This window comes from Xenopus laevis, chromosome 9_10L (assembly GCF_017654675.1).
Source record: "Xenopus laevis strain J_2021 chromosome 9_10L, Xenopus_laevis_v10.1, whole genome shotgun sequence".
In the NCBI taxonomy this organism is placed as follows: domain Eukaryota; kingdom Metazoa; phylum Chordata; class Amphibia; order Anura; family Pipidae; genus Xenopus; species Xenopus laevis.
Window position 1 is genome coordinate 17,581,350 of NC_054387.1, and position 23,875 is coordinate 17,605,224.

The window sequence follows — 23,875 nt, forward strand, 5'->3', positions numbered from 1 at the left end:
TATGGGGCTAGACATATTGTCAATTTCCCAGCTGCCCCAAGTCATGTGACTTGTGCTCTGATAAACTTCAATCACTCTTTACTGCTGTACTGCAAGTTGGAGTGATATCACTCCCTCCCTTTCCCCCCCCCAGCAGCCAAATAAAAGAACAATGGGAAGGTAACTAGATAACAGCTCCCTAACACAAGATAACAGCTGCCTCGTAGATCTAAGAACAACACTCAACAGTAAAAACCCATGTCTCACTGAGACACATTCAGTTACATTGAGAAGGAAAAACAGCAGCCTGCCAGAAAGCATTTCTCTCCTAAAGTGCAGGCACAAGTCACATGACAAGGGGCAGCTGGGAAATTGAAAAAATGTCTAGCCCCATGTCAGATTTCAAAATTAAATATAAAAAAATCTGTTTGCTCTTTTGAGAAATGGATTTCAGTGCAGTATTCTGCTGGAGTAGCACTATTAACTGATGCGTTTTGAAAAAAACACGTTTTCCGATGACAGGATCCCTTTAATAACTTTAATTGATTAATTCCTTTAACGTGTGCGTGTGTGTGTAAGAGTGTAATTATTTACCAATGCAAAACATTGCCTACAAGGAGAATAATTAGAAAGAATTCTAATTCTGTAATATGCTAAAACTGATTGTGAATGAACTTCCCCTTTAACTAACAGGCCATTCCCTTAGTCCCTGCAGTGTTTCTGTAAAGAGCTGTTCCCTTGTTTTCCCTGTAGTCCTGATTCTGGGCCAATCCGTTTCTTGCAGCAATAAACACAATTAACTTGTTTGTCGTTGGGCAGAACAACTGTACAGGGCAGAACACTGTTTAGCAAACATGGCCCGAGGCCTCAGTCTGTCCCTGGCTGTCCTCCAGTCTTTGTGTCACCTTTGTCCCAGTTTCATGTGCAGCTGGGTGCAGAGGAGCCTGGGAGGGGTGAGGGCATTGGGGACACTGGGATAGGCAGAGAGGCCTCCTGAAGGGGTAACATGGGGCAGCAACGACATACGGCATTAGATTATTCCAAGAATTTGCTTAGGACTCTGAGTTATTTCTCTGGTTCCCAGAATGTCCTGAGTTCAACTGGAATGTGCAAACCCTTTCTGGACTCCTATACAGTAAAGTAAACAATGCACATAAGGTTTTTACCCACTCCCAATGCATTCTTTGGTGTGCAAAGATATAACTAGGATGGGAAAAATCCATGTCTGTAATTGGACTTTCAGCAATATACAGAACAAATGAGCATCAATATCACCCTAACACTATTTAAGCAGGGTCCTGGGGGGAAGATGGACACATTTTGGCAACCTCTGATTATATTGGAGGTTTGATACTCCTTAGGACATTATAAAAGCCTAAATTGCCCAGTAATTTACTACAGACCTTTCCCAGAGATAACTGCCTAATAAGCACACATCACCAACATTAAAACTGCAGCCTTCCGTTGGTTCATAAAATTCAGCTTCCAGTACCTTTAACTGAGAGGGCATCTTGGGAAATTATGTTGTAAAGCAGCTGGACCTTGCTATAATAAAGTATGTCTGGTTTTACACATGGTCTTTATGCTTAGGGTAGAATTGTAGTTGGATATAAACAAAAAAAAAATGAAAAAAGAGCCAATAATGGAGCAATTATAACTTGCAGCACTCAATTATGGAGTGTGTGCTTTGACTAAGCCTTCTGTACTACTACAGTACAAATCCTTGGACACGGATTCCTTTATTTTTAATGAAGAAAACACAATATTTCCCAACTTTGCCTCCTGGATGTTCTCTGTAACCATAATCTTTTCATTTTTTTAGTACTGAAATACAAAGACCTCACATTTTTAAATGTATATATGAAAAGTTTTGGGGTTACTTTACTTGGTTCAGCGAATTCCTAACTTTGGTTTTCAATGGAAGCATCAAAAGATTGGAAATTACACAATGTTCTGAACTTCAAAAAGGTTTAGCAGTCTTATTTGGCAAGTTGTGGAAACGATGACACTCTTTCCTCTTTCCTTGGAATTGCTGGTTCTCACAAAGCTTTTATCTTTTCCCCCTCGTGACCGGTTTAGGCTTAGAATGTATGGGGTTGACTTCTGAAACTTCATAGTTTGACAAGTTCTCCAGCATGGTCTTGAGATATTCGAAGCTTGGTCTTTCGTTGGGGTTCAGAGACCAACACATTAACATTATATTGTATACTCGTGGGGAACATTTAGGTGGAGCTTTCATCCTTTGGCCTCCTTTAAGGAACTCGATCAACTCTTGGTTGTGAAGTGCTGCAGGGACCAATCACATTAGCATATCAGATGTTTCATAATGGGAATGGATCTTTGAGCAGTTGGGCCAGTTTTCAGTAATGGAAGGAAGGGCATCTATCCAAGACTATCCAACATTTCCTGGTTAAAAAACTTGGTAGGAAATGTAATGCCCAGTATATATTTAACATTCAGCTATACTAGTTTTAATTTTTTTGCCAGTGGTTTTAAACCTTTTTATGATGCCAAGACCTACCTGGGTATGGCTGCATGCCCCGTGACATGATCTCATGCAACAGAACACCAAAAGACCAGACATCAGACTTGACAGTATAACGACCGTATTCCAAAGCCTCTAGAGCTGTCCATTTAAAGGGAATTTCCTTGGAGGCTGACACATAGTAGGAATCCTATATTAGGCAGGGGGAAGATGGAAAGATATCAGATGAGATGTTAACTGTCTCTGAGAGCTTTTCATCCATGAAATTAAGAGTAGAATTTGGGGGATTTTAAATTAAGGCAGGATTGGTAATTTGACCACCAAATAAAATATTGTTTTAGTTCATTGTGTAATATTAAGTTGCTGGAATGATATGAAGGATGTCCTGGACCAGTTGGAGATTCAAAGTTTGGGAAAACCTGGATTTGCATAGTTCTAGCTCTCCCTGGTGTTAGCGATTATTCTCTTCTTAATGAGTGACTTCTAACCATCCCACCTTTGGAGGTGTCACCCTATAGCTTATACTGATAGAAGAGCTTGTTTCTCATCTCCCAAAAACAGGGAACATTGCCAAGGAGTAAACATTGCTGAGGTTCTAAGTCTCCCTATTTAGAATAAACTAATTTAATAGATACTCAGAACAGACTCATTTAGTCTAGAGACCAGGTAGGGGACCAAGAGTCTGTTCCCAAGATAGAAGGATTCCTAGGTTTTCTGGAAACTGTCACTTAAAGAATGGTAAACGAGGGCCTTACCAAGATAACTCTGGCCAACCCAAAGTCAGCTATTTTACAGATGTTGTTTCGTCCCATCAGGATATTTCTGGCTGCCAGGTCCCGGTGAATACAATTTTGTGACTCAAGATATCGCATCCCGTCTGCCACCTGGGTTGCTATGTCCAGTTGGCCTTCAACATCCAACTCATCTTCCTCTGAATCTGGTGGATAGCATTTAAAGTAATTTTAATAGCCACACTGTAAAGTAGAGAAGAGGAACTACACAATGTTTTGTAAACATTCCTTTTGTTTCTTGCTTTGTTTTCCGTTAGCTTCTGTGAAGATCTTACTGACCAAAACTGGCAGTTTCAGACTTGCCTAAAACTTTTTTTATTTAGTGACAGCTTTCTCTTTACAATTTGTGTGGTCTGTCATAATTTAATAGGTCAAAAAGACCATTAACAAATTGAGAAATTCCATTAAATGTATTGGGTAGCCTGAGGTAATGAAGTTTGAAAGATTATTTCAAGACCAGGTATGTATGCCAGGTCAAAAGTCTAGATTAGTTTTAAGCAGACTTTGGTGCTGGCCCACTTCAGGAGCCCAGAAGAATGGCCAGAACTATGGGTAGGAGGAAGAGGCAAAAGCCTGGGGTGCTATGGTTAGGGGGCACTGGACACCTCTTCTGTATGTCTCCCCCTCTCTCTGGGGCTTCAGTAAGTCTTGTGCCACCAAATCTCCCAATGTGTCTGCTCAAATCTGAAAATTGCTCTAGTCTAGATTAATTTTCGAAGATAGTAGCGAATAAGGAAAATTTTTCATCTGTCTGAAAAGGATAGCTAATGAGAGACAATATAGGAAGAACATTTAGTAGAACATATATGCCAATTAGTACCAGAAACAGGAATAAGCTAGGCAGAACAGTAGGAAGTATCTAAGAGATGGCACCACATTACCTGCATGTGTGAGGGTACCCCATATTCAGTATACAACCCCCCCACCCCATCTCACCTCGTAGATATTTGAGTAGATCTCCCTTGGGTACCAGCTCAGTGACAATGTAGTAAGGATCACTGACAGAACACACTGCATACAGTGACAGTAAGTTCTTGTGGTGTAGGGTTTTCAAAAATCCTGTCTCCTTCACAAACAGATCCTGGCTAGTCACATCTGTGGATGGAACAGAACATTACAACTGATAGCACCCTAGAAATAAATCGGTTTTGTTCTACATCTCCAGCAGTTTAAGATCCTGCTTTCTATATATTTATATTCATTTTTCCATGGAACTATTTAATAAATTTAAGTAATCTATAGAGCAGGGGTGTCAAAAAGGTAGATCTTTAGTTGGTGATCAGTAGTGATGGGCGAATCTGTGGCGTTTTGCTTCGCCGAATAATTTGCGAATTTCCAGCGAAATTCGCGAAACGGCGGAAAATTCCCGAAACGAGACGCATGGCCTGATTTTGTTGCGGGTCAAAATAATTTTGTCACGGGCGCGTATCGTATTTTGGCGTGCAACGTTATTTTTGCCGCGCAGTGCAATTTGTTGAAACCCATCTTCTATGGGTGTTTTGTTTGTATAAACTTTTTGCACCTTTGGGGCTACGAATAAAAAATGTTCCCTTGGTTTCAAGCTTTGTAGTCTGTGATGATAAATGAATATGGTATCTTTTGCTTTGTGTCTGAATGTGCTGAATTGGATTGGACTCAATGGGAAGGCCAATACACACGCGTGTTTCACTTAGTATACTGCTACACACATGCCCTGCATTGTTAGAGGACTCCTATCTTGAAAAAAATGGCTCCCATTTTGCAAGTTTCTTAAACGTTTAACGTTTGTGGATTTTTTTACATTACCTCTGGTCAACTGGTAATGGTATCTACTACTATTCTATATCGCTGTTTAACCAAAAAGTACCATCTGTACTTTATATCTCTAATAGTAGATTACTAACACAAGTACAACTAATAAATCTGAACAGATATTATCTGGATGCTTTGTATCTCAGATAAAAATTAATAAACCATAAGTTTATGTGAATGAACCTTATATTTACATCATGTAATTGTAATGATTCTGAAATACTATGTAATGTAATGTTAATGACACCGATTAAGAATAGTCATCGTTGTGTTATTAGAATCCAAACAATTTCAAGTACCATCTGAGTATTAGTTTAGTTAAACGAAAAATGAACTCCAAATATAGAGATATAAAAAACTTTTTTAATAAAGAAAATAGCACAACGGTGCTAGGCCAACAGATGAATATAATAAAATTACAATGGAGGAGGAGGAGGAGCAATGACCCTCTGCAGGGACTCCACTATGTCCCTGACCTCCGCCAGATCCTGCCTGATGGCATTCACCTGGTGGACCAGGGTGACCAGGAGCTCAGTGTGGTCGTAAAAGGCATTCCCAGTCTGAGTGCCTACACTGAGCCCCTGGTTAGGTGGTGGTGCTGCCTGGTCCACTGGTGGCACTGCCTGGTCAGGTGGTGGTGCCCGGTCCGGTAGTGGCGCTTCCCGGTCAGGTGGTGGTGCCTGGTCAGCTGGCAGTGCTGCCTGGTCAGGTGGTGGTGCCTGGTCAGCTGGCAGTGCTGCCTGGTCAGGTGGTGGTGCCTGGTCAGCTGGCAGTGCTGCCTGGTCAGGTGGTGGTGCTGCTGCATCATCATCAGGATTATCCTGGATCCACTCAGCTGACAATGAATGAATTTCAACTTGAGTAACACAGCAATTGCATTTGTACAGTATGAATTATAGAGGATAAGGTGTCATGTTGTGACTACAGGAAAATTAACTTTATTGTCGTTAAGAAGGGAAACCTATTTATTCCATTTAAATAACTCTACCTTTATGTGAAGTAAAATTCATATTAGCCTTGCCACAGGCCTAAACAAACACACATTTGCTCCAAAATACCAAAATAAATAAGAATCAAGTGGCTTTATTGTAGTTAAGATTGGAAACCCATGTATTCCGTTTAAATAAATCTATTATAATCTGTTTAAATAATCTCCATTTGACAGCTCATTTACTTGTAATCTTACTTGTCTGCAATTATGACAGTCAGTCAAAGTCAACTGTTCCAATCCTAATTACAGTATTCACTTAAATCATTATAAGATGTTTTCTTTTTAAATAACACTACCTTCAACCTCCATGCGCAGTTCTTCTACGAATGCACAGTGGCGCCTCTTCAAATCGCTCCAGATTCTCTGGAGCACTCTGAGAGTGCTCCAGAGCAGGTACTGTGGCAGGTACCTGATAAAGTACCGCAGCTGCTCCTCACTCACCATACCTGGTCCTGCCATTTTTCAACTGCACTCCTACAACTGTAAGCAACATATTTAGAAGCCATGTTAGGCCTCAACCAGAAGAAATTAGCCAACAATGCGGCAGTATTCGAAGAAACATTTTTAGAAGCCATATTAGGCCTCAACCAGAAGAAATTAGCCAACTAAGCAGCAAAAATAGAAGCAACATATTTAGAAGCCATGTTAGGCCTCAATATACTAAAAAAAATTGCTGACAATGCAGCAGTAGTATCTACGATAGCAGTAGGAGCTTTAATAGGCCCCACCATAAAAAAATTTGCCGACAATGCAGCAGTAGTGTCAGCGACACCAGTAGGAAAAATTGCTGACAATGCAGCACAGCAGCAGTACTACTAGGGCTAGTAGCAGGCTGCAGCAGGTGCAGACAGATGGGGAATGGGCAATACTACTGAGGAGGAGAGTATGGGCAGCAATGGAGAGAGGAGGCTAAATCTGTGAAGAGGGGGAGGAGAGGAGGCTAGTCTCTGCTGTCTGCAATGGGCACTTCGATATCCCCGCTTATCCATGCCTCATTCATTTTAATAAATGTCAGCTTATCCACGCTTCTCAGTGACCACCCCACCTGCGGCACTGAAGACACGCTCTGACAGGACACTGGCAGGGGGGCAAGCCAGCACCTCCAGAGCATACTGTGCCAGTTCTGGCCACTGGTCGAGCCTCGATACCCAATAATGCATGGGGTCATCATCAGGGCGAATGGCATCCTGCACGCTGACTGACCCCATGTTGTCAGCCACCATATGCTCCACCCGCTGCTGGTGGTGGCTTTGGGTGCTGACTGGGCCTGCTGCTGGCCATTGAGGCTCGAAAAAGCTCTTCCACACACCCATGAGATCGCCGCCCTTGCTGCTGCTGCTGCTAGGCCCCCGTCTCTGCTGGGTGTGTGGAGTAGTGGAGGCCTGAGAAGTGTCAGACTGGGGGAAGGCCTCCACTAGTTTTGAGCACAGAGCCCTCCTCAATTAACCCATCCTCCTCTCTCTCTGGCTGGGTACAAGGAACTCCCTCACCTTTCCCTTGTACCGTGGGTCAAGCAAAGTAGCCACCCAAGAATCCTCCCGGTCTTTGATAGAACAGACCCGGGGATCGCTTTGGAGACAAGTCTGCATATGGGCAGCCATGTAAAAGAGGTGCCCCCGACCAACCTCTTCTTGACTGCCCTTCAGATGCAGCAGGTCATCTGGCTCGACCTGCCCCTGCTCTGTACCCTCCCAGCGGCGGACAATAGCTGGGGTGGTTGGGTGGCATGTGCCCTGCTCCCCATGCTGCGTAGGCATCCATTCCTACTCTCCCTCATCCTCCTCATTGGGCACCATTTCCTCCTCAGCCCCCTCTGCCTGCCTACGGGGCCTACTCTCCTCCTCCTCCTCAGGCACGTCACCCTCCTCTAGCAGCCCATCCAACGTGTGCTTGAGGAGGAACATCAGGGGTATCACATCACTAAGACACGCATTGTCCCTGCTAACAAAGCGTGTCGCCTGCTCAAGGGGGCAAGTACTTGGCAGAGCTGCCTCATTTGCTGCCACTGCTCTGCACTAAAGTACCCTAAATCTGCCCCCTGAGTACCCCTGGCACTGTGCTCCAGCAGGTAATTGCTGACCACCCAGCGCTGCTCTACGAGGTGCTCCACCATGTGCAGGGTGGAATTCCAGCGCATCGGCAGGTCACAGATGAGCCGGAGGGGTGGCAGATTATGCTGCCGCTGCATCCATGCCAAAGACGCGCTGGCGGTGGGGGACCTGCGAAAATGGGCGCATACCCTACGTACCTTCTCCAGCATGTCACCCAACCCTTGGTAGCTCTTGAGGAAGCTCTGCACCACAAGGTTGAGGACATGTGCAAAGCAAGGCACATGGGTCAGGTGGCCTAGGTGGATGGCGGCCAGCAGGTTACGACCATTGTCCCAAACAATGTTACCTGTTGGAGCTGGCAGGGAGTGAACCACCGCTGCACCTGAGTCTGGAATGCAGCCATGAGCTCAGGTGCAGTATGACTCCTCTCGCCCAGGGAGAGGAGTTGCAGCACAGCCTGACATCGCCTGTGCTGCACTGAAGCATAGCTGCGGGGATGCTTCAGGGGTGGCTCATCCATAGTGGAGGAGGAGGAGGAAGGGGTTTGCCCTGTACCCCACGGTTAGGCACCTGTAGCCTGAGGGGAGCGCCACTGCTTGCACCCTCCCCAGCACTCATCAGGGTGACCCAGTGTGCAGTATAGGTTATGTAACTCCCCTGCCCGTGCCTGCTGGTCCATGTGGCAGTGGTGCAGTGCACCCTGCCGCCGACAGCATGATCCAGCGACAGGGACACATTCTCCACCACCTGCTGGTGGAGGGCAGGGACGGCCTTCCTGGCAAAATAATGGCGGCTGGGGATCCGCCAGTTAGGGGCAGCAAAGCCATCGACTGTCGGAAGGGGGCTGCTTTCACTAGCTGATAGGCCAGCAGCTGCACTGCCAGAAGTTTTGCCAGGCAGCCATTAAGCCTCTGCACTTGGGGGTGGCTGGGGGAGAGAGGTGTCTTGCGGGTGAGGAACTGGGGGAGGGAAACCTGGCGGGACAGGGGCCGCATTGAGGAGGAGGAGGCTGCAGAAGAGGCTGAGCTACACAGTGGCTGCCTCCGACTGTGAGTCCCAGAATCCTCTTCCCTTGCTACAGGGTCTGGGGAGCTAGCACCTCTTCTCTGAGGAATGGGAGGAGGTGGACAGGAAGCACCACTGCCCCCCGGTGCCCTGCCACTTTGGTGCTGCTCCCACGTCATCCTGTGATGATGTTTCATATGGGAACTTAAAGGTGATGTTCCCATATGTGACCCTGCCTGCCCCTTCGAACCTTCTGCCGGCAGAGCTAACACACTGCTACTGCCTGGTCCTCTGCCTGGCACATGAAAAATACCCACACTGCTGAAGTGCGGGCCACTGCCTTGCCTGCTGTGGAGGGTTGGGGATGGTCCCCACCCATACGCCCATAGGCTTTGGACTGAGGCGCAGTGCTGCCCTGTTGCCTGCCCCCCCTAGCAGTGGTCGGTGGAGCCAGCTCTTCATCCTCATCAACAACAAACAGTTCCCCCCCTGAACTGCTGCTGTTATCCTCCGGAGCCAGCTCCCAGGGACTGTCCCTGTCATCATCCTCCCCCAGACCAGACCCTGCCTCATACATGGCATCGATACCCACATCCAGCATGCTGGTGTCTGACCCCACACCAGCAACCTGCTGCCCTGCCATAAGGGGACCCTGCCCAATATCCCCTACTGATGTGGGCTGTGATATGACCTCCTCCTCTTCATCAGACATGAATGCCCCCCCATTCCTGCCTGATCATCAAAAAGATCCTGGGCCCAAGTCCACCTCAGGATCAAATAAGAGGGATGGGGTGTCATCCCACACTGAGCTAGCAGGTGGTGCCACCTCCTGCCGCTCACTGGTGCCCGCTGCAGACGAGGTAGCCTGGGTCAGCCAGTCTACCACCGCCTCTGCCTGCTGCGAGTATATGGGTCGCAAAGCAGTGGCAAAAAAATCTGGCACAGTCCTACGTGTGCCAGTTGCCCCACTGTGACCCAAAGCCACCTGCTGCTGTGGCATTTGCTGCTGTTGCGGCTGCTGCTGTTGTTGTTGCAGCTGCTGCTGTGATGGCAGCTGCATTGATGGCAGCTTGTTCTGCGCTACAGTGCCCAGACTGGGCATGGCACATGGGCTGGGCTGTTGTGGGGTTGGATGCCCATGGCCAGCACCACGGCCTCTTCCTTGGCCGCCCCTCCCTATCCCACCCTTCTTCCCACCACCACCCCTCCCCCCTTTCCCACGGTCCATCATATATAAATAAGGGGGGGTTTGGATTTTTGGGGGAAGGAAAGGAGAAAAAAATAAAACCCTCAACTAAATCCCCTCAACAGAAGTGTGTACCCACAAGGAGTACACACACAAGCACAGACAAAGACAAAGACAGTTAGCCCTAAAAAGTGGTGGTGAGCAGGCAAACAGAAGAGGGAAAACACAACCTCCACTTGTGACTCAGAAAAAAAAAGCTCTCTACACAAACTCCACTAGCTAAATCGCACACAAATCTCTCACTATCCTGCTCTCTCTACCTCTACCAAAAACGCCACAAGTAATGGCCGCCTCTGCAGCTCCTTATATAGACAGTGGGATGGCTCACATCTAATTGGCTGCTGTGGGTGACGTTCAGTTTGTCGCGCGTCTTTTTTTTTGATGCACGTTCTCGGCATCACAGCTCGCGTCACACGACAAAAAATTTGCGAAACATGCCGAAAGGCGAATTTTTGACGCGAAATTCACTTCGCCCATCCCTAGTGATCAGTAGAACTCAAGACACTGTCACCAAACAGCTGAATGACCCTTCTATTTTTATTCTTTTCATTCATTCTGTTAAGATTACATAAGAAATAGTTGTTTTTTTAAATATAGTAATATAAATTCTCTTATAAATCAATATAATATTTAAATAATATTTTCCATGGAACAGAATGCTAACAGTGATATTATGGATGTAGATCATAATGGGACAACATTACTAAAAGTAGACCCTGCATTAGTAAAGTATGGGCACTCCTGCCATAGAGCATAAGAAATGGAGCATGAAATGGAAAAGTAGTATGGCAGCAATCCCATTCAAGGTCGGACAGGGACTGGGAGATCCACTCCCACCAGCCTGGCACAGGAGGTTTATAGAGGAGGGACCCTGAAGTTGGTAGAGAGGGGGGATGGGAGCCCTAAAGTTGGCAGACACTGATCCCAATGTAGATTTAAGCCTGGAAGGGGTACAAAAATCAGGGGTCATTCTATATATATATATATCTCTTTACAGTTGCTAATTGTTAAGGGACAAACTGCTCCCTATTCTAGGTGCTTGACAGATTGAACTATTCATCCATATTGTGTTTCCTGTCCATATTCTTCCACCTAGTGGTATTTTTTAATAGCTTTTTACAGTTTCATTACACAGTCGACCTATAGGCAATCTGATTAATCATGATATCGGCTGGATACCTATAATATTTGGGGATGATTTATGAACATAGGTGCAAAGAGCAGCTGTCAATAAGTATGAAAGCAACAACCAAAAAAACAAAAAGTATGAAAGCAATGAAAGCAGAGATTGATTGTTACCGGAAACCGCACATGCGCAATTTAGTACTTATGTTCTCAAATAAGTCAATGTATTACTGTTCTTCTTACCTCGTTTTATTGTCTTGATAGCAACTTTTAGTTTTCCCTTCCAAAGTCCTTCATGCACATAACCAAAGTTCCCCATTCCGAGTTGCCTGACAAGGGTAAACTCTTCTTTTGGTCTCTCCCATTCATCCAAGGGTACTGGGCTTAGGTCACTGACCACTGGCTCATTCTGCCTCATACAGGGAGAAGATAGAGAGAGAAAAAGAAAACATTATATTTAGTGATGGATGAATCTCTCCCGTTTCGATTCGCCTTTAAATTTGAGAATCTCCTGCAAAATTCGCGAAACGGCGAAAAAATCTCAAAAAATTGTGAAATCTGAAAGTTCACGAAAATATCGCGAAATTCAAACATTTTCCCGAAAAAATTGTGAAATTCAACAATTTTCACGAAAAAATCTAGCAATTCGAACGTTTTCACAAAAAAATCTAGCAATTCGAACGTTTTCAATATAAAATCGAGCACTTCGAAAAAAACGGAAATTGACGCTGGTGAATTTTCACCGGCGAGTTTTCGCTGGAAATTCGCAAATATTTTGGCCGGCTGGCGAAATGCGGGAATTTGCCGAAAATTCATGCCAGGTGAACTTTGCTCAATGCACCAGTACAACAATACTGACTGCTCTATTGTGTTTGTGTCTGTTCCTGTTCTTTATGTTCTCTATATTCTCTCATTATGCATCTCTAGACAATAGGTTCTCTCCATTAAACATATCAATCTTCTTTTGCAGGATCTGCCTGTAGAATCACATGATGGTTTGTACTTGGATAGTGCAATTAGATAATATGTAATGGTGTGATATTTAGCTATGGTAAAAATAAGAAAGCCCTGATGGGAACTGAGCTTTGCTTTGGCCCACTAAGACATCATCTGGTACTATGGCAGGCCAGTCCAACCTTGTTGTTGGATATACAGACAGTAATACCTGCCAGTTGGTGAATATCATTTTGAAGGACCACACCGTGTTTCTAAATGTTCTCAAAAACACATACATGCATGGAAGAGTCTGAAGAGCATTGCTCCTATACCAGTAGTAGGCACATTTCTATTGCTCAGACTGCTCCCCACTCACCTTCACACATGGTTTGGTCAGGCTCAGCCCTGGACATATTGGTTTCTTGCAGTACGACTCCACTAGCAGATTCAGGTCATGGAAAAAGGAGGTGTTATTCAGGTGAAATTTTCCCTCTGTGTTCCTCAAGATCTTGAAGTGCCGGACGGAATCCTGGTGTCTCACTAGGGAAGAGAAGATGGAACAACTTGTATTACATGGCTTCTAGGCCCTGGCCTATATTCTCTTTTCAAATATTTTTATTTGTTATAACTTAGCATATATTTAGAATGCAGACATTCATAGGTAACACAAGAGAAACACAAAGCAGATTTCAAGTCTAAAAATTACTATGCAAAAGTGAATAAGCAATGAACAAATAATAACAAATAAATTAAACCTGCTTCTCTCAGCTTAGTAAAATAAACTAATTATATATCTGAGAAAGAGGTCTGGAATGAAATTGGTAGTATATTATCATAATAGAAGGCAAGAAAACTAATATATAATATTAACCATAAATGTGTATATATAGGGGGAAAAAAAAGAAAAACATATCCTGAAGCTGCAGCTAGAGGTACATTATTTATATTGTTACTACCCAGTATTTTTAAAGGGGATGTTAACCTTCCAAACACTTTTTCAGTCCAGTTGTTTTCAGATTGTTCTCCAGAAATAAAGATGTTTTTCAATTACTTTCCATTTTTCCAAAATCTAAGTTTAAAGTTGAATGTTCCTGTCTCTTGTGTTTGAGTCTGGCAGCTCAGTAATTCAGGTGCAGATCAACTATCAATGTTAGTTGATCCATTTCTCAGCAGCATCTCTGGAGTATCAGCAACTATTGCATCAATTCTAACAGCTGCTTGTAATGAAATTCAGGGATTCTGCTCAGCAGGGACAAAGATAAGAAATGGATCAACTAAGTGTATGAATTTAGAACAGGTTACAGGGTCGGCGACCCCCGCTCCCAGAGCTGCTTTAGAATGTGAAAAATATCACTTTACACCTCAATATTAGAAAAACGGTGACACATAGGAAATAGAAAGTAATTGGATAAAAATTGAGTATTTCTGGAGTTGTTTGAAGATGAACAACCCCTTTAAGGGAAAGTACACCTGGTGCTCCCCCCCAAAAATATATCCAGGTACCCCTGAAACATGTTACAAATGTGGGGTGGAGGTAGGGACCGAATACAGTTATGGGACCCGGAAACCCATTATCCAGAAAGCTCTGAATTACGGGAAGTCCATCTCCTACTCCATTTTAATCAAATAATTTCCTTTTTAGAAAAATGATTTCCTTTTTCTGTATAATAATACTAAAACAGTACCTTGAACTTGATCCGAACTAAGATATAATTAATCCTTATTGCAGGTAAAACAGTCCTATTGGGTTTATTTAATGTTTAAATAATTTTTTAGTAGACAAGGTATGGCAATCCAAAGTACAGAGCGATCCCTTATCCAGAAAACCTAAGGTCACAAGCATTCTGGATAACAGGTCCCATACCTGTACCATGTGTCCTGGGAATGCCCCCCACAACCAACATTATTGGGGCGAGATCCTAGACTTTATATAAGCCAGTTTTGCACTCCCGCATATACATTCTCCACTGGTTTTAGACAATTTTCTACCTTCTTTCCTTTCTGTACATATTTGTTGTCTTGTTTTGAATGACAATGCAAAAAAAACCAACTAATTTCTATTTATTGGTTACCAGATCTATATCTAACTGCTTCTTACAAACAAAATATTTTCTAAAAAAGGAACTTTATCTTCAATCCACTGTTGGAAAAGTGATTTGAGGCCATCATCATAAATAGATAGTTCTTTTTGCTCTTCGACAATTTTGCCCTGCTTTAAAGGTTCTGGGAATCTGGCAGTCAACACCCCACCTTCCTCATGATCATTTGCTTTGACACTTGGCTCTTAAATTTACTTCCCTTCATGCAGAGGGGCCACTGTGTATTATCCCTGACCTGCAGCATTACCTGAGAGCACGTAGAGAATTCCATGTTTGTCACTTGCACGAATCAGGAACGATCCATTTTTATTTCCATCTTCCATGAGAAGACTCACAGCCTCTGTGCGACTCATTTCTCCAAAAAACCATCTGTAAGAGCACAAGAATAAAGCAAAGGTGGTCATTATTATTGGTCATAAACATCGCCCCATCTTTCCTCCAGCCCCATATCATATATGTACTTAATGTAACTGTATAATGTATATCCACAGATATACCCCCATCTTTCCTCCAACCACTGTCACAGTGTAACCCCCATATCATATATGCACATAATGTAACTGTATAATATATAGGCACAGATATACCCCCATCTTTCCCCCAACCACTGTCACAGTGTAACCCCCATATCATATATGCACATAATGTAACTGTATAATATATAGACACAGATATACCCCCATCTTTCCTCCAACCACTGTCACAGTGTAACCCCCATATCATATATGCACATAATGTAACTGTATAATATATAGGCACAGATATACCCCCATCTTTCCTCCAACCACTGTCACAGTGTAACCCCCATATCATATATGCACATAATGTAACTGTATAATATATAGACACATATATACCCCATCTTTCCTCCAACCACTGTCACAGTGTAACCCCCATATCATATATGCACATAATGTAACTGTATAATATATAGGCACAGATATACCCCCATCTTTCCTCCAACCACTGTCACAGTGTAACCCCCATATCATATATGCACATAATGTAACTGTATAATATATAGACACAGATATACCCCCCATCTTTCCCCAACCACTGTCACAGTGTAACCCCCCATATCATATATGCACATAATGTAACTGTATAATATATAGGCACAGATATACCCCCATCTTTCCCCAACCACTGTCACAGTGTAACCCCCCATATCATATATGCATTGAGCATGAAGGGTAGGAGAACTGCAGAGAGACAAAAGCAGATGGGCACATCAGGGCAAAGTAGAAACAGTAGGGCAAGATGGTAACAATAAAGCAGGATGAGCAGAAAAAAGGGCTAGATAAGTATGCTAGGACTATAGTGACATAGTAAGACAAGATGTTGACAGCAGGGTAAAATTCGAAACATACACTAATGTCATTTTCTCTATATGCTTGTATGTCCAAAATAGGGGAGGCTATTTTCCTTATACACTTCTACGTTCTGACACTATCATGTGCTAAAAGCAAGAAGTGAAAGTTATTCTGCCCCTGACCCAGTGGGGTAACTACTATTAGCAGACCCCCTCAACCTCAGGGGAGCCCTCTCTCCTTCCTGCAATCATACCCCCTGAAACATTTTTATGTGGAGGGGGGCAGGAAAGTTTACCCCAGTGCTTCTGGCACATCATGCTGTAAGTAATTTTATTTATACGCTGAACATATTCTTTCCTTTATAAGCACCTTGTTTTTTTTTTTTTTTAACAGGTTTCCTTTTTATTGTTTTCAAAATGAGGGATACAGAAAGCAAAAAAAGAGGGAGGGGAAAGTCAAAGAAAAGAAGGTACAATAACATCATATCACAGTCAGCATACAATCAAATGTACAGCAAATTTCAGTACATCAATGCAAAGAAGCCCCTAAGTGAATATCACACCACAAGTCCCACAACTTCGGAAATTTACCCGGACACCCTCGAGCCTCATAAGTGAGTTTTATTAACGGAAGCATGTTATTAACATATTGTATCCATTCCCTCTTAACCGGAGGATCAGGGGAGATCCAGTGCATCACCAACATTTTTTTTGCATAGAATAGTAATGTCCTCACCGTTAGTCTAACATGGGCAGCCTGCAGTAGATCCTCTACCACCCCCAACAGGCAGCTTTCAGGGTTATACATATTAGGCACCTCTAGGACTTCTGAAATATATACACACACTTCCTTCCAATAGCCCACAATTGTCGGACAGGTCCATACCATGTGCCAGAAGGAACCATCCAATACCCGACATCGTGGGCACCGTGGTTCAGCCAATCTACCCATTCGAACTAGTTTGTTAGGAGTAAGGTAGGTACGCAAGAGAAACTTATGCTGGATTAACCTGTCTCTAGCTGAAATTAAAAAGCTATATAAGTGACCTGTCCCTTCCTCCCATTGGTCGATAGTAAGGGATGGCAAATCTATCTTCCACGTGTCATATGCTCTTCCAAATGGAGAAGGCAGAATAAGCAGAAGGCTAGTGTACACATACGAAACCATTTTAGGAGGATGAGATTGACGTAAGTAGAAGCACCTTGTTTTTTAATGTTATTACAGCTTTAACATGGATTGCAAAAACCTGGCCTTCTAACAAGTACTCCCCCATTAATGCCATACTTACACTTGCTCTTCCACCGTTCCTTCCTCTGCCAGGAAATTGTAAGGGACATATCCCACCTCTGGCTTTCCCTTTCTATCACCTTTCAGTTTCTGCACATGCCACCAGTCTCCGCTCCTGTCCAAAACTTCGAAGACATCGCCAACTTTAAAGCTTAACTCCTCTGGAGCTTCGGCCTTGAAGTCCCAGAGACTAACAAAACGCTTTGGCCGATGGCTCATCTTGAATTAGCCAACCATTCAGTTCCCAGGGAATAACAGTGCAAGGATCTCAGCCTTCTCATCCCACTTCTGCCTTCCTAGGAGAAGACAAGGTGGGCTGGAGCGACTCAGAGACAGGACATTGGCTACAACTTTCTGGGTGTTGGAGTAGAAGAAAGTGGAAGTGAGGGAATCACATAGATAGAAGGACTGTGTGGGGCTTTTCCTCTCAATGGATGTGAGAATGGAGTCTAACCTGCTGGAAACACCTTACTTCCTTATTAGTTCACTTCCCGCTCTGGTCTGCACATACCTGAGAGGGCGAGATTAGGGGTGGGGAGACGGTGACAAGGACAAGGTGTGGGACAACTGTGACTGACAGCTTCTCACTTATAACAAAACAAGGAAATGCTATAAATATCTCACAAGCCCTGTGTAATTCAGGGTTGGGCTCAGCCTCACAACTGTGTACGTGCCTGGCACCCCCCCCCCCCCAGCTTTGCACCCTAGGCACTTGCCTACTCTAACCCCAGTGCACAACTGCTCCCTTAAAATGAATTGTCCACCACAAATTAGTAACATTGTTGTGAGGTTAGGTGGCACAGCCTGAAGTACAGTTAGGGTGAGTGCTTTTTTGCCCCTGGGTACCCCTGGAACTATAGAAGGGTGCCTGTTACACCAGTGTTTTTATATATCTGCTGTTATATATTATTGTTTAAATAAAATGCAAATGAAAAAAAAAAAAGTTCCTTGCTTTTAAACAGGTGACTGGTAAATGCTGCCTGCTGATTCATTGATATAGGTGACTAGACTTGCATAACCTCATAAGTTGTGGAAATGAGTGTTAGCTCTTGCAGACGGTTCCTTAATAGTACTCCTCCAATTCTTTCTATAACCCCCCCCCAGCATATTCATCATTGTATAAATGTGTTATTGGTTGCTCATCTAACATGCAGACAGCACCCTGTCAGGATCAAACCTGCTGTGAGGGGGTAATGCCAACCACTGTGCCACTTGTACAAGCCTGGCATGAACTACAATGCCCTTATGCGCCATGACACTGATAGACAAGAAGCTCACGTCCAAGCTCAGAGTTCAGCTGCTGACTCCTCCATTTTTCCTGGAAGATAATTGCCCTTATCTCTCTAATTCCTTATCTCTTTCCCTACTCTCTGTCTCTTATTCCAGTGTATTCTCTAAGCACAGGAAACTAACACAGCACACAATCAGATGTACATAACTCCTTCTTCTCATTTCTGTAAGACAGACAGACAGCAAAGTATCAGTTTTATACATGTGAATTTTGTCCGTCTGAGTGTGCCAAGTATGCCCCCTTGGTTGCTGGAAACTATATTATTTTGGTTCCTGTCCTAAATCTGATCAATGTTTGGGAGATATTTGGTTTAAGTGAGTAACCCTATATGACATGGACTAAATGAAGAACAGTTTAAGCAGAACCTCACTTTATTAAACTATGCACGTACCTGTAGTGCATGGACAAACTCATCTTCTTCCTCCTGGAAAAATAGATTAGCTCCAAGAAATTTTATGAATAGGGATGCACAAAATCCAATATTTGGTTCGGGATTCTGCCAGGATTTGGCCTTTTTCCGCACGATTTGGATTCGGCCAAATCTTTGTGCCTAGCCAAACCGAATCCGAATCCTAATCTGAATATATAAGGAAGGAAGTAAAAACATTTTTCCCCACTTTTTCCTTTATTTATTATTTCGCATATGCAAATTAGGGCTCTGATTCAGTTCGGTATTCGACCAAATCAAAAACGAAGGATTCCGGAATTCAGCCGAATCCCTAATATTGGATTAGTTGCATCCCTAGTTATAAATGCCCACATTAGCATAGTAACAACAGCCAAGCATTCCAATGGATCTCCATATGGGCCCCAGTCAAAGACAATTCTCATCAGCCTTTTCTTATTTCTGATTTATTTCGCCAGTTTCCTTAGTAATTGGCTGCAGGATTAGCAAAGCGATTGGGGGTTACTTACCAATCATAGGCCAAGCAAGGTACAAAGTGCAAAAAGCTGGCACAATCAGGCATGGTTTGTTGCAGTTTAAATTTTGACCCACAGCAAGCTCCTGTAGACACAGATCTTTGCACTTTAGAATGGACCATAAGGACCTGCACCTGTACAACACAGTGCTGCCTTCTTTTGAAAACATTGTACTTATTAGGGCAGGGGTCCCCAACCTTTTTTACTCATGAGCCACATTTAAATGTAAAAAGAGTTGGAGAGCAAGTCAAGCATGAATATAGTCCCTGGGGTGCCAAATAAGGGCTGTGATTAACCATTTGGTAGACCCTTGGTGGACTGGCAGCCTACAGGAGGCTCTTCTTCGCAGTACACCAGTTTTTATGCAATTAAAACTTGCCTTCAAGCCTGGAATTCAAAAATAAGCATCTGCTTTGAGGCCACTGAGAGCAATATCCAAGGAGTTGAGTTGAATGAACAACATGTTACTTGTGAGCCACTGGTTGGGAATCTCTGCATATGGGGAAGTGGGGGAGATAAGTAGGCATACACTATCCTACCTGTGTGTTATTCAGACTAACTTTGAGTAGTGCTCAGACCACAAAAGCCCAGGCCTAAGGCAGCAAAGTTTTAGGTGGTGGCACGCCGCCCAGCCGCATTCGAAACTCAACGTTCCTGTGCTCGGGCTCGTGTGGGGGGGGGTGCTTGTGGACCGTGCCGCTAGGAGCGCGAGGCCTCTGACGGAGGGCGCTAGGACCATGAGGCCTCAGGGCGCTGTGGATGCAAATCCAGCCCTGGTAGTGCTGGCAGACAGTAAATACACCCCATAGTGTTCTATGACTTGCAGCAGGGTATGTCCTTGCAGTTGAGCTGCTCTTGGTTCTATTAAATCCTTGCACAAGGTAAGTGTCTCTTGGATTTGAATAAATATGAATCTGAGGAAATATACTCCCACCTTTCTTAGGGGCATATTTATTATGCTGTGTAAAAATAATAATAATAAAAAAAAAAATACACCACACATTACCAGGCTTCGCCGTGTAAAAAATGGTGTAAAATGTGTACGCGCTTTTTCTTAGTGACTTCTGCCGGAAGCAATGTAAAATAACAGCGACAAATCTAGCATTTGCATGGCATAAAAAAAATAACACATACCATTTTACACAGCTTTTTACACGTTTTTTTTTTGGCGAATTTTGCTTTACACAGCATAATTAATATGCCTCTAAGTGTATTACTTGATGTTGATTTATCATTATTACTGCAGGCTATGTTGAAGGCAATAGAAGACTATTCAGCATCAGTTGAATTGTTCAGTTGAATCCGTTGAGTTGTGCATTATGCATTTCCCCACAAGAGGCCAGTATCATCTCATGTAACAAAAGCAGACTGGCAGTTTGGGAAGGATATTTTATGCACTTCCTGTACATCTACAGTACTTTATTAACTATTATAAAGACTGCGGCTGTTTCCTTCAGCTCCTCTGGCGGCTTTGGCTTCGTACTCAATGGGGACCCAGCTAATCCAGGAAGTGCAGCCACCCTGTGCCTCCTTGATGGTGGCCTTGAACATAATAGCAATAACTATTGCCTGGGTGAGATTGCAATTTGCTAGTGGGCCTTTCCAGGTTATTGCTTTGATGTTCTATAATGGGGTGAGCAATGGCAAAACTATAGTGAAAGCAGACCCCATGGTCACAGGGGGGCCCCGTGAAAAGGAGAGCCCCCGACTATAGCGTTCAAATTCCCTTCCTCATCGATTTCTTCTTTCTTTTAATTGACACGCTCGCATCTGAGCGAACGCAGCAAAGGTGGTTACCACTTATGTGACTTGAGCAGGTGCACTTATGTGAGCCGGGTCCTCCAAAAATGTTTTTGGTGGGGGGGCCCGCACACTCTTGTTAGGCACCTGGGGCAGAGAACACAGACATTTATTATAACCTGGTAAGAGAGAAGCCAGGTTTGAAGGACTTTATTGCTTATTTATTATATTTGTTTGTGAAGATTCTCATTCATCCAGATCATGGTATATCTAACTGGACTTGCTGTGTATATTCTTGAAGTCATGCAATTGGCTTTTTCAGAATAACTTCTAAATAAGATCTTTCGGGAATATATCCTCTGGAATGTTGCTCCAATCAGCATAATCAGTTTATTATAATCAGATAGGATGTCATGAAGTTAGGTATTGATTGTATTAGCATGATTGGAGCTTTGAGGTGTTATTAAACCTTCCAGGGCAAATACAATGCTGTTTTGGCACCTCTAGAAGGTTTAATAACACCTCAAACCTCCAATCATGCTAATACAATCAACGCCTAACTTCATGACATCATTGCGGATTATAATAAACAGATTATGCTGATTAGAGCAACATTCCAGAGTAAATATTCCCAAAAGATTTTATTCACAAATTATTCTGGATTGAGAAAGCCAGTTGGATGACTGGTGAAACGTTTTCAAGGAAAAAACACAGCAAATCCAGTTGATTTGACTTATTTCTACAGATATTTATTATATTGCCTTTATATTGGACACTGAGTGTTGCTCTACTGAATTAGCAAGAATTGCCCAAATATATATTTATTGTGTGTTTGTTCCGCTTTTCTTCCTCTCAGCTCTTCCCCTCGGTTTGTTCCAATTTGTTATTTATGGGTTAAGGTGTTTTTTTTAGTTTTTATTAGTGCCATAACACATAATTAGTCATTTCACGTGATCTTTTAATAAGACGAGTTTTGGCCTGATTAGCTTCCCCTTGCCTATTGGACGGTGGGTAGAACCACAATAGTGACTTGTGTAATATTTCTATCCCTTTCATTTTACACTGCATTCCATTCCCATGTGATGCACATAGAACTCCCCAGTAAGCCATTCTCCTACTGGGTTTTAGCCTAAGCCAACAGGTCAGTTGTCACAATGAGGAGGAATAAACAAGACATCCCACTTTACAAATAATACATTTTAATTGAAAAACATATATTTTTCAAACAATCTGCTTGTCAGTCTCACAGAATTTGGAGGAAGCAAACAATTTATTCATTCATTGGTAGCAAAATATATGCATATTTCAGTCAACAAATGGTTTAAAATACTAGCGGCTTCATTTATAGAGTTTGAGGTTGAGTGAAAAATAAGGGCCAACGTGGTGTGTAAGTGTCAAACCTTCTATTGCCCACTGAAAGCAAATCGCTGTCTATTTGTCTGTGGGTTATTGCTCTCTCTGTACTCTACAGCTGGCACCTTATTCAGAGCAACTGCCATTTTGGTATGAGGCATATGTACAAATGCAAATATCTTTGTGAAAGCAGTTAAATATGTGCAATTTTGTATTTGTAAATATGCCTGTTTTCCATGTACCAGTCTTGGACTGTGCAGCCAGCCCTACTCTGCAACCTTTATGCAATTTAAAGCACCCTATGGCACAGCTCATTGCACCTTTACAATAGAGTGCACTTGCTCTATATGTAGTGCATTTGGCAGTCTTCCATACAGGCAGTGGCTGTATGTGGGCAGCCCATGGAATACCCCCACATTGTTTATTATTTGGATGTACAAGGGTTTTAGGGTTCAGAGGAAACTGGAATCACTTAACTAAATAATTACTTACGATGTTAATAATATACCTCCCAACATTTTGGAAATAAAAAGAGAGACAAAAAAGTTGGCGTGCGTAGCATGGAGAATTTTTGACCACGCCCATTTTTGTTGCCACACCCCCTGATTACCATGTTCATTTTACAAAATTTGCCAGGTTATGAAAGTTTGAACATATTTCTGTGTTTTTTTCAGTTATAACAGTTTTGCTAATGAAGGAGAATTGCCCTTTAAGCTGTGAGTCTAACATTTCCCAAGGGACCTGTTATCTTATATTGTTACAATTACTTATTTGCTTATCTCAAAAATTGTTACAAAGTATCTTATCTGCTGCTGTGGCTGTTCTGGTCTCTCTGCCAAAGGTACTAATGAGGGACTGCAGGTTGAGCTGTCAAAAGAGGGACTGTCCCTCTAAAAATGGGACATTTGGGAGGTATGTGTTAAGTGCAGGTTTCCCTTGTGCCCAAAAGAGCTTACACTACAAAGATGAAGAGTTTGCAGAACAAAATGGCACATCTATAGAATGACCGAGGTTCAGTTGCCATTTAACATTTATCCATAAGCCCCCATATCGATAAATGGATGGCACCAGCTTTATGTATAAATGGACAAGAAGCTCAAGCTTACAGTGAAATCATCCAATGGAACCCTAAAAAAACCCAGTTACTGATGTCTTGACAGTGCCCTTTTGTCGGAGCAAATCAAAATCATAATAAAACCACCCCTGGTTTATAAGAAATGTGCCTTAGCATAAAGTGACAGTGATAATAGTTCAACATCACTTTTTTATATTTGTTCTTTCACTAGAAGGTTGTGCCAATACTGTGACCAAGAAGTGACTAAGAAGAGAACTTTCATTACTTCCCTTATCTTCAAGGCTCTTCAAGGCTCTCGTATTCACTTAATCTAGACTAACGTCATTTTTTTCCTGGATGAAGTGCAAATACTGCTTTTTAATAAAGATTGCCGTCCACTTAGAGATGCCATGATTG

At 43.0% G+C, this 23,875-nt stretch overlaps 1 protein-coding gene across 1 annotated transcript; it reads right to left on the reverse strand.

Moving 5' to 3' along the window:
- Positions 1 to 1,702: 1,702 nt before the first annotated feature.
- LOC108702042 (protein-tyrosine kinase 6) lies at positions 1,703 to 17,613 on the reverse strand. Its single transcript, XM_018237050.2, has 8 exons — positions 17,101 to 17,613; positions 14,747 to 14,868; positions 12,777 to 12,940; positions 11,708 to 11,873; positions 4,192 to 4,350; positions 3,220 to 3,401; positions 2,501 to 2,654; positions 1,703 to 2,265 (listed from the first exon to the last, which is right to left on the reverse strand). Exons 1-8 carry the CDS (start codon positions 17,316 to 17,318, stop codon positions 2,030 to 2,032), a joined length of 1,401 nt encoding a protein of 466 aa, XP_018092539.1. The 5' UTR covers positions 17,319 to 17,613; the 3' UTR covers positions 1,703 to 2,029.
- Positions 17,614 to 23,875: the final 6,262 nt, after the last annotated feature.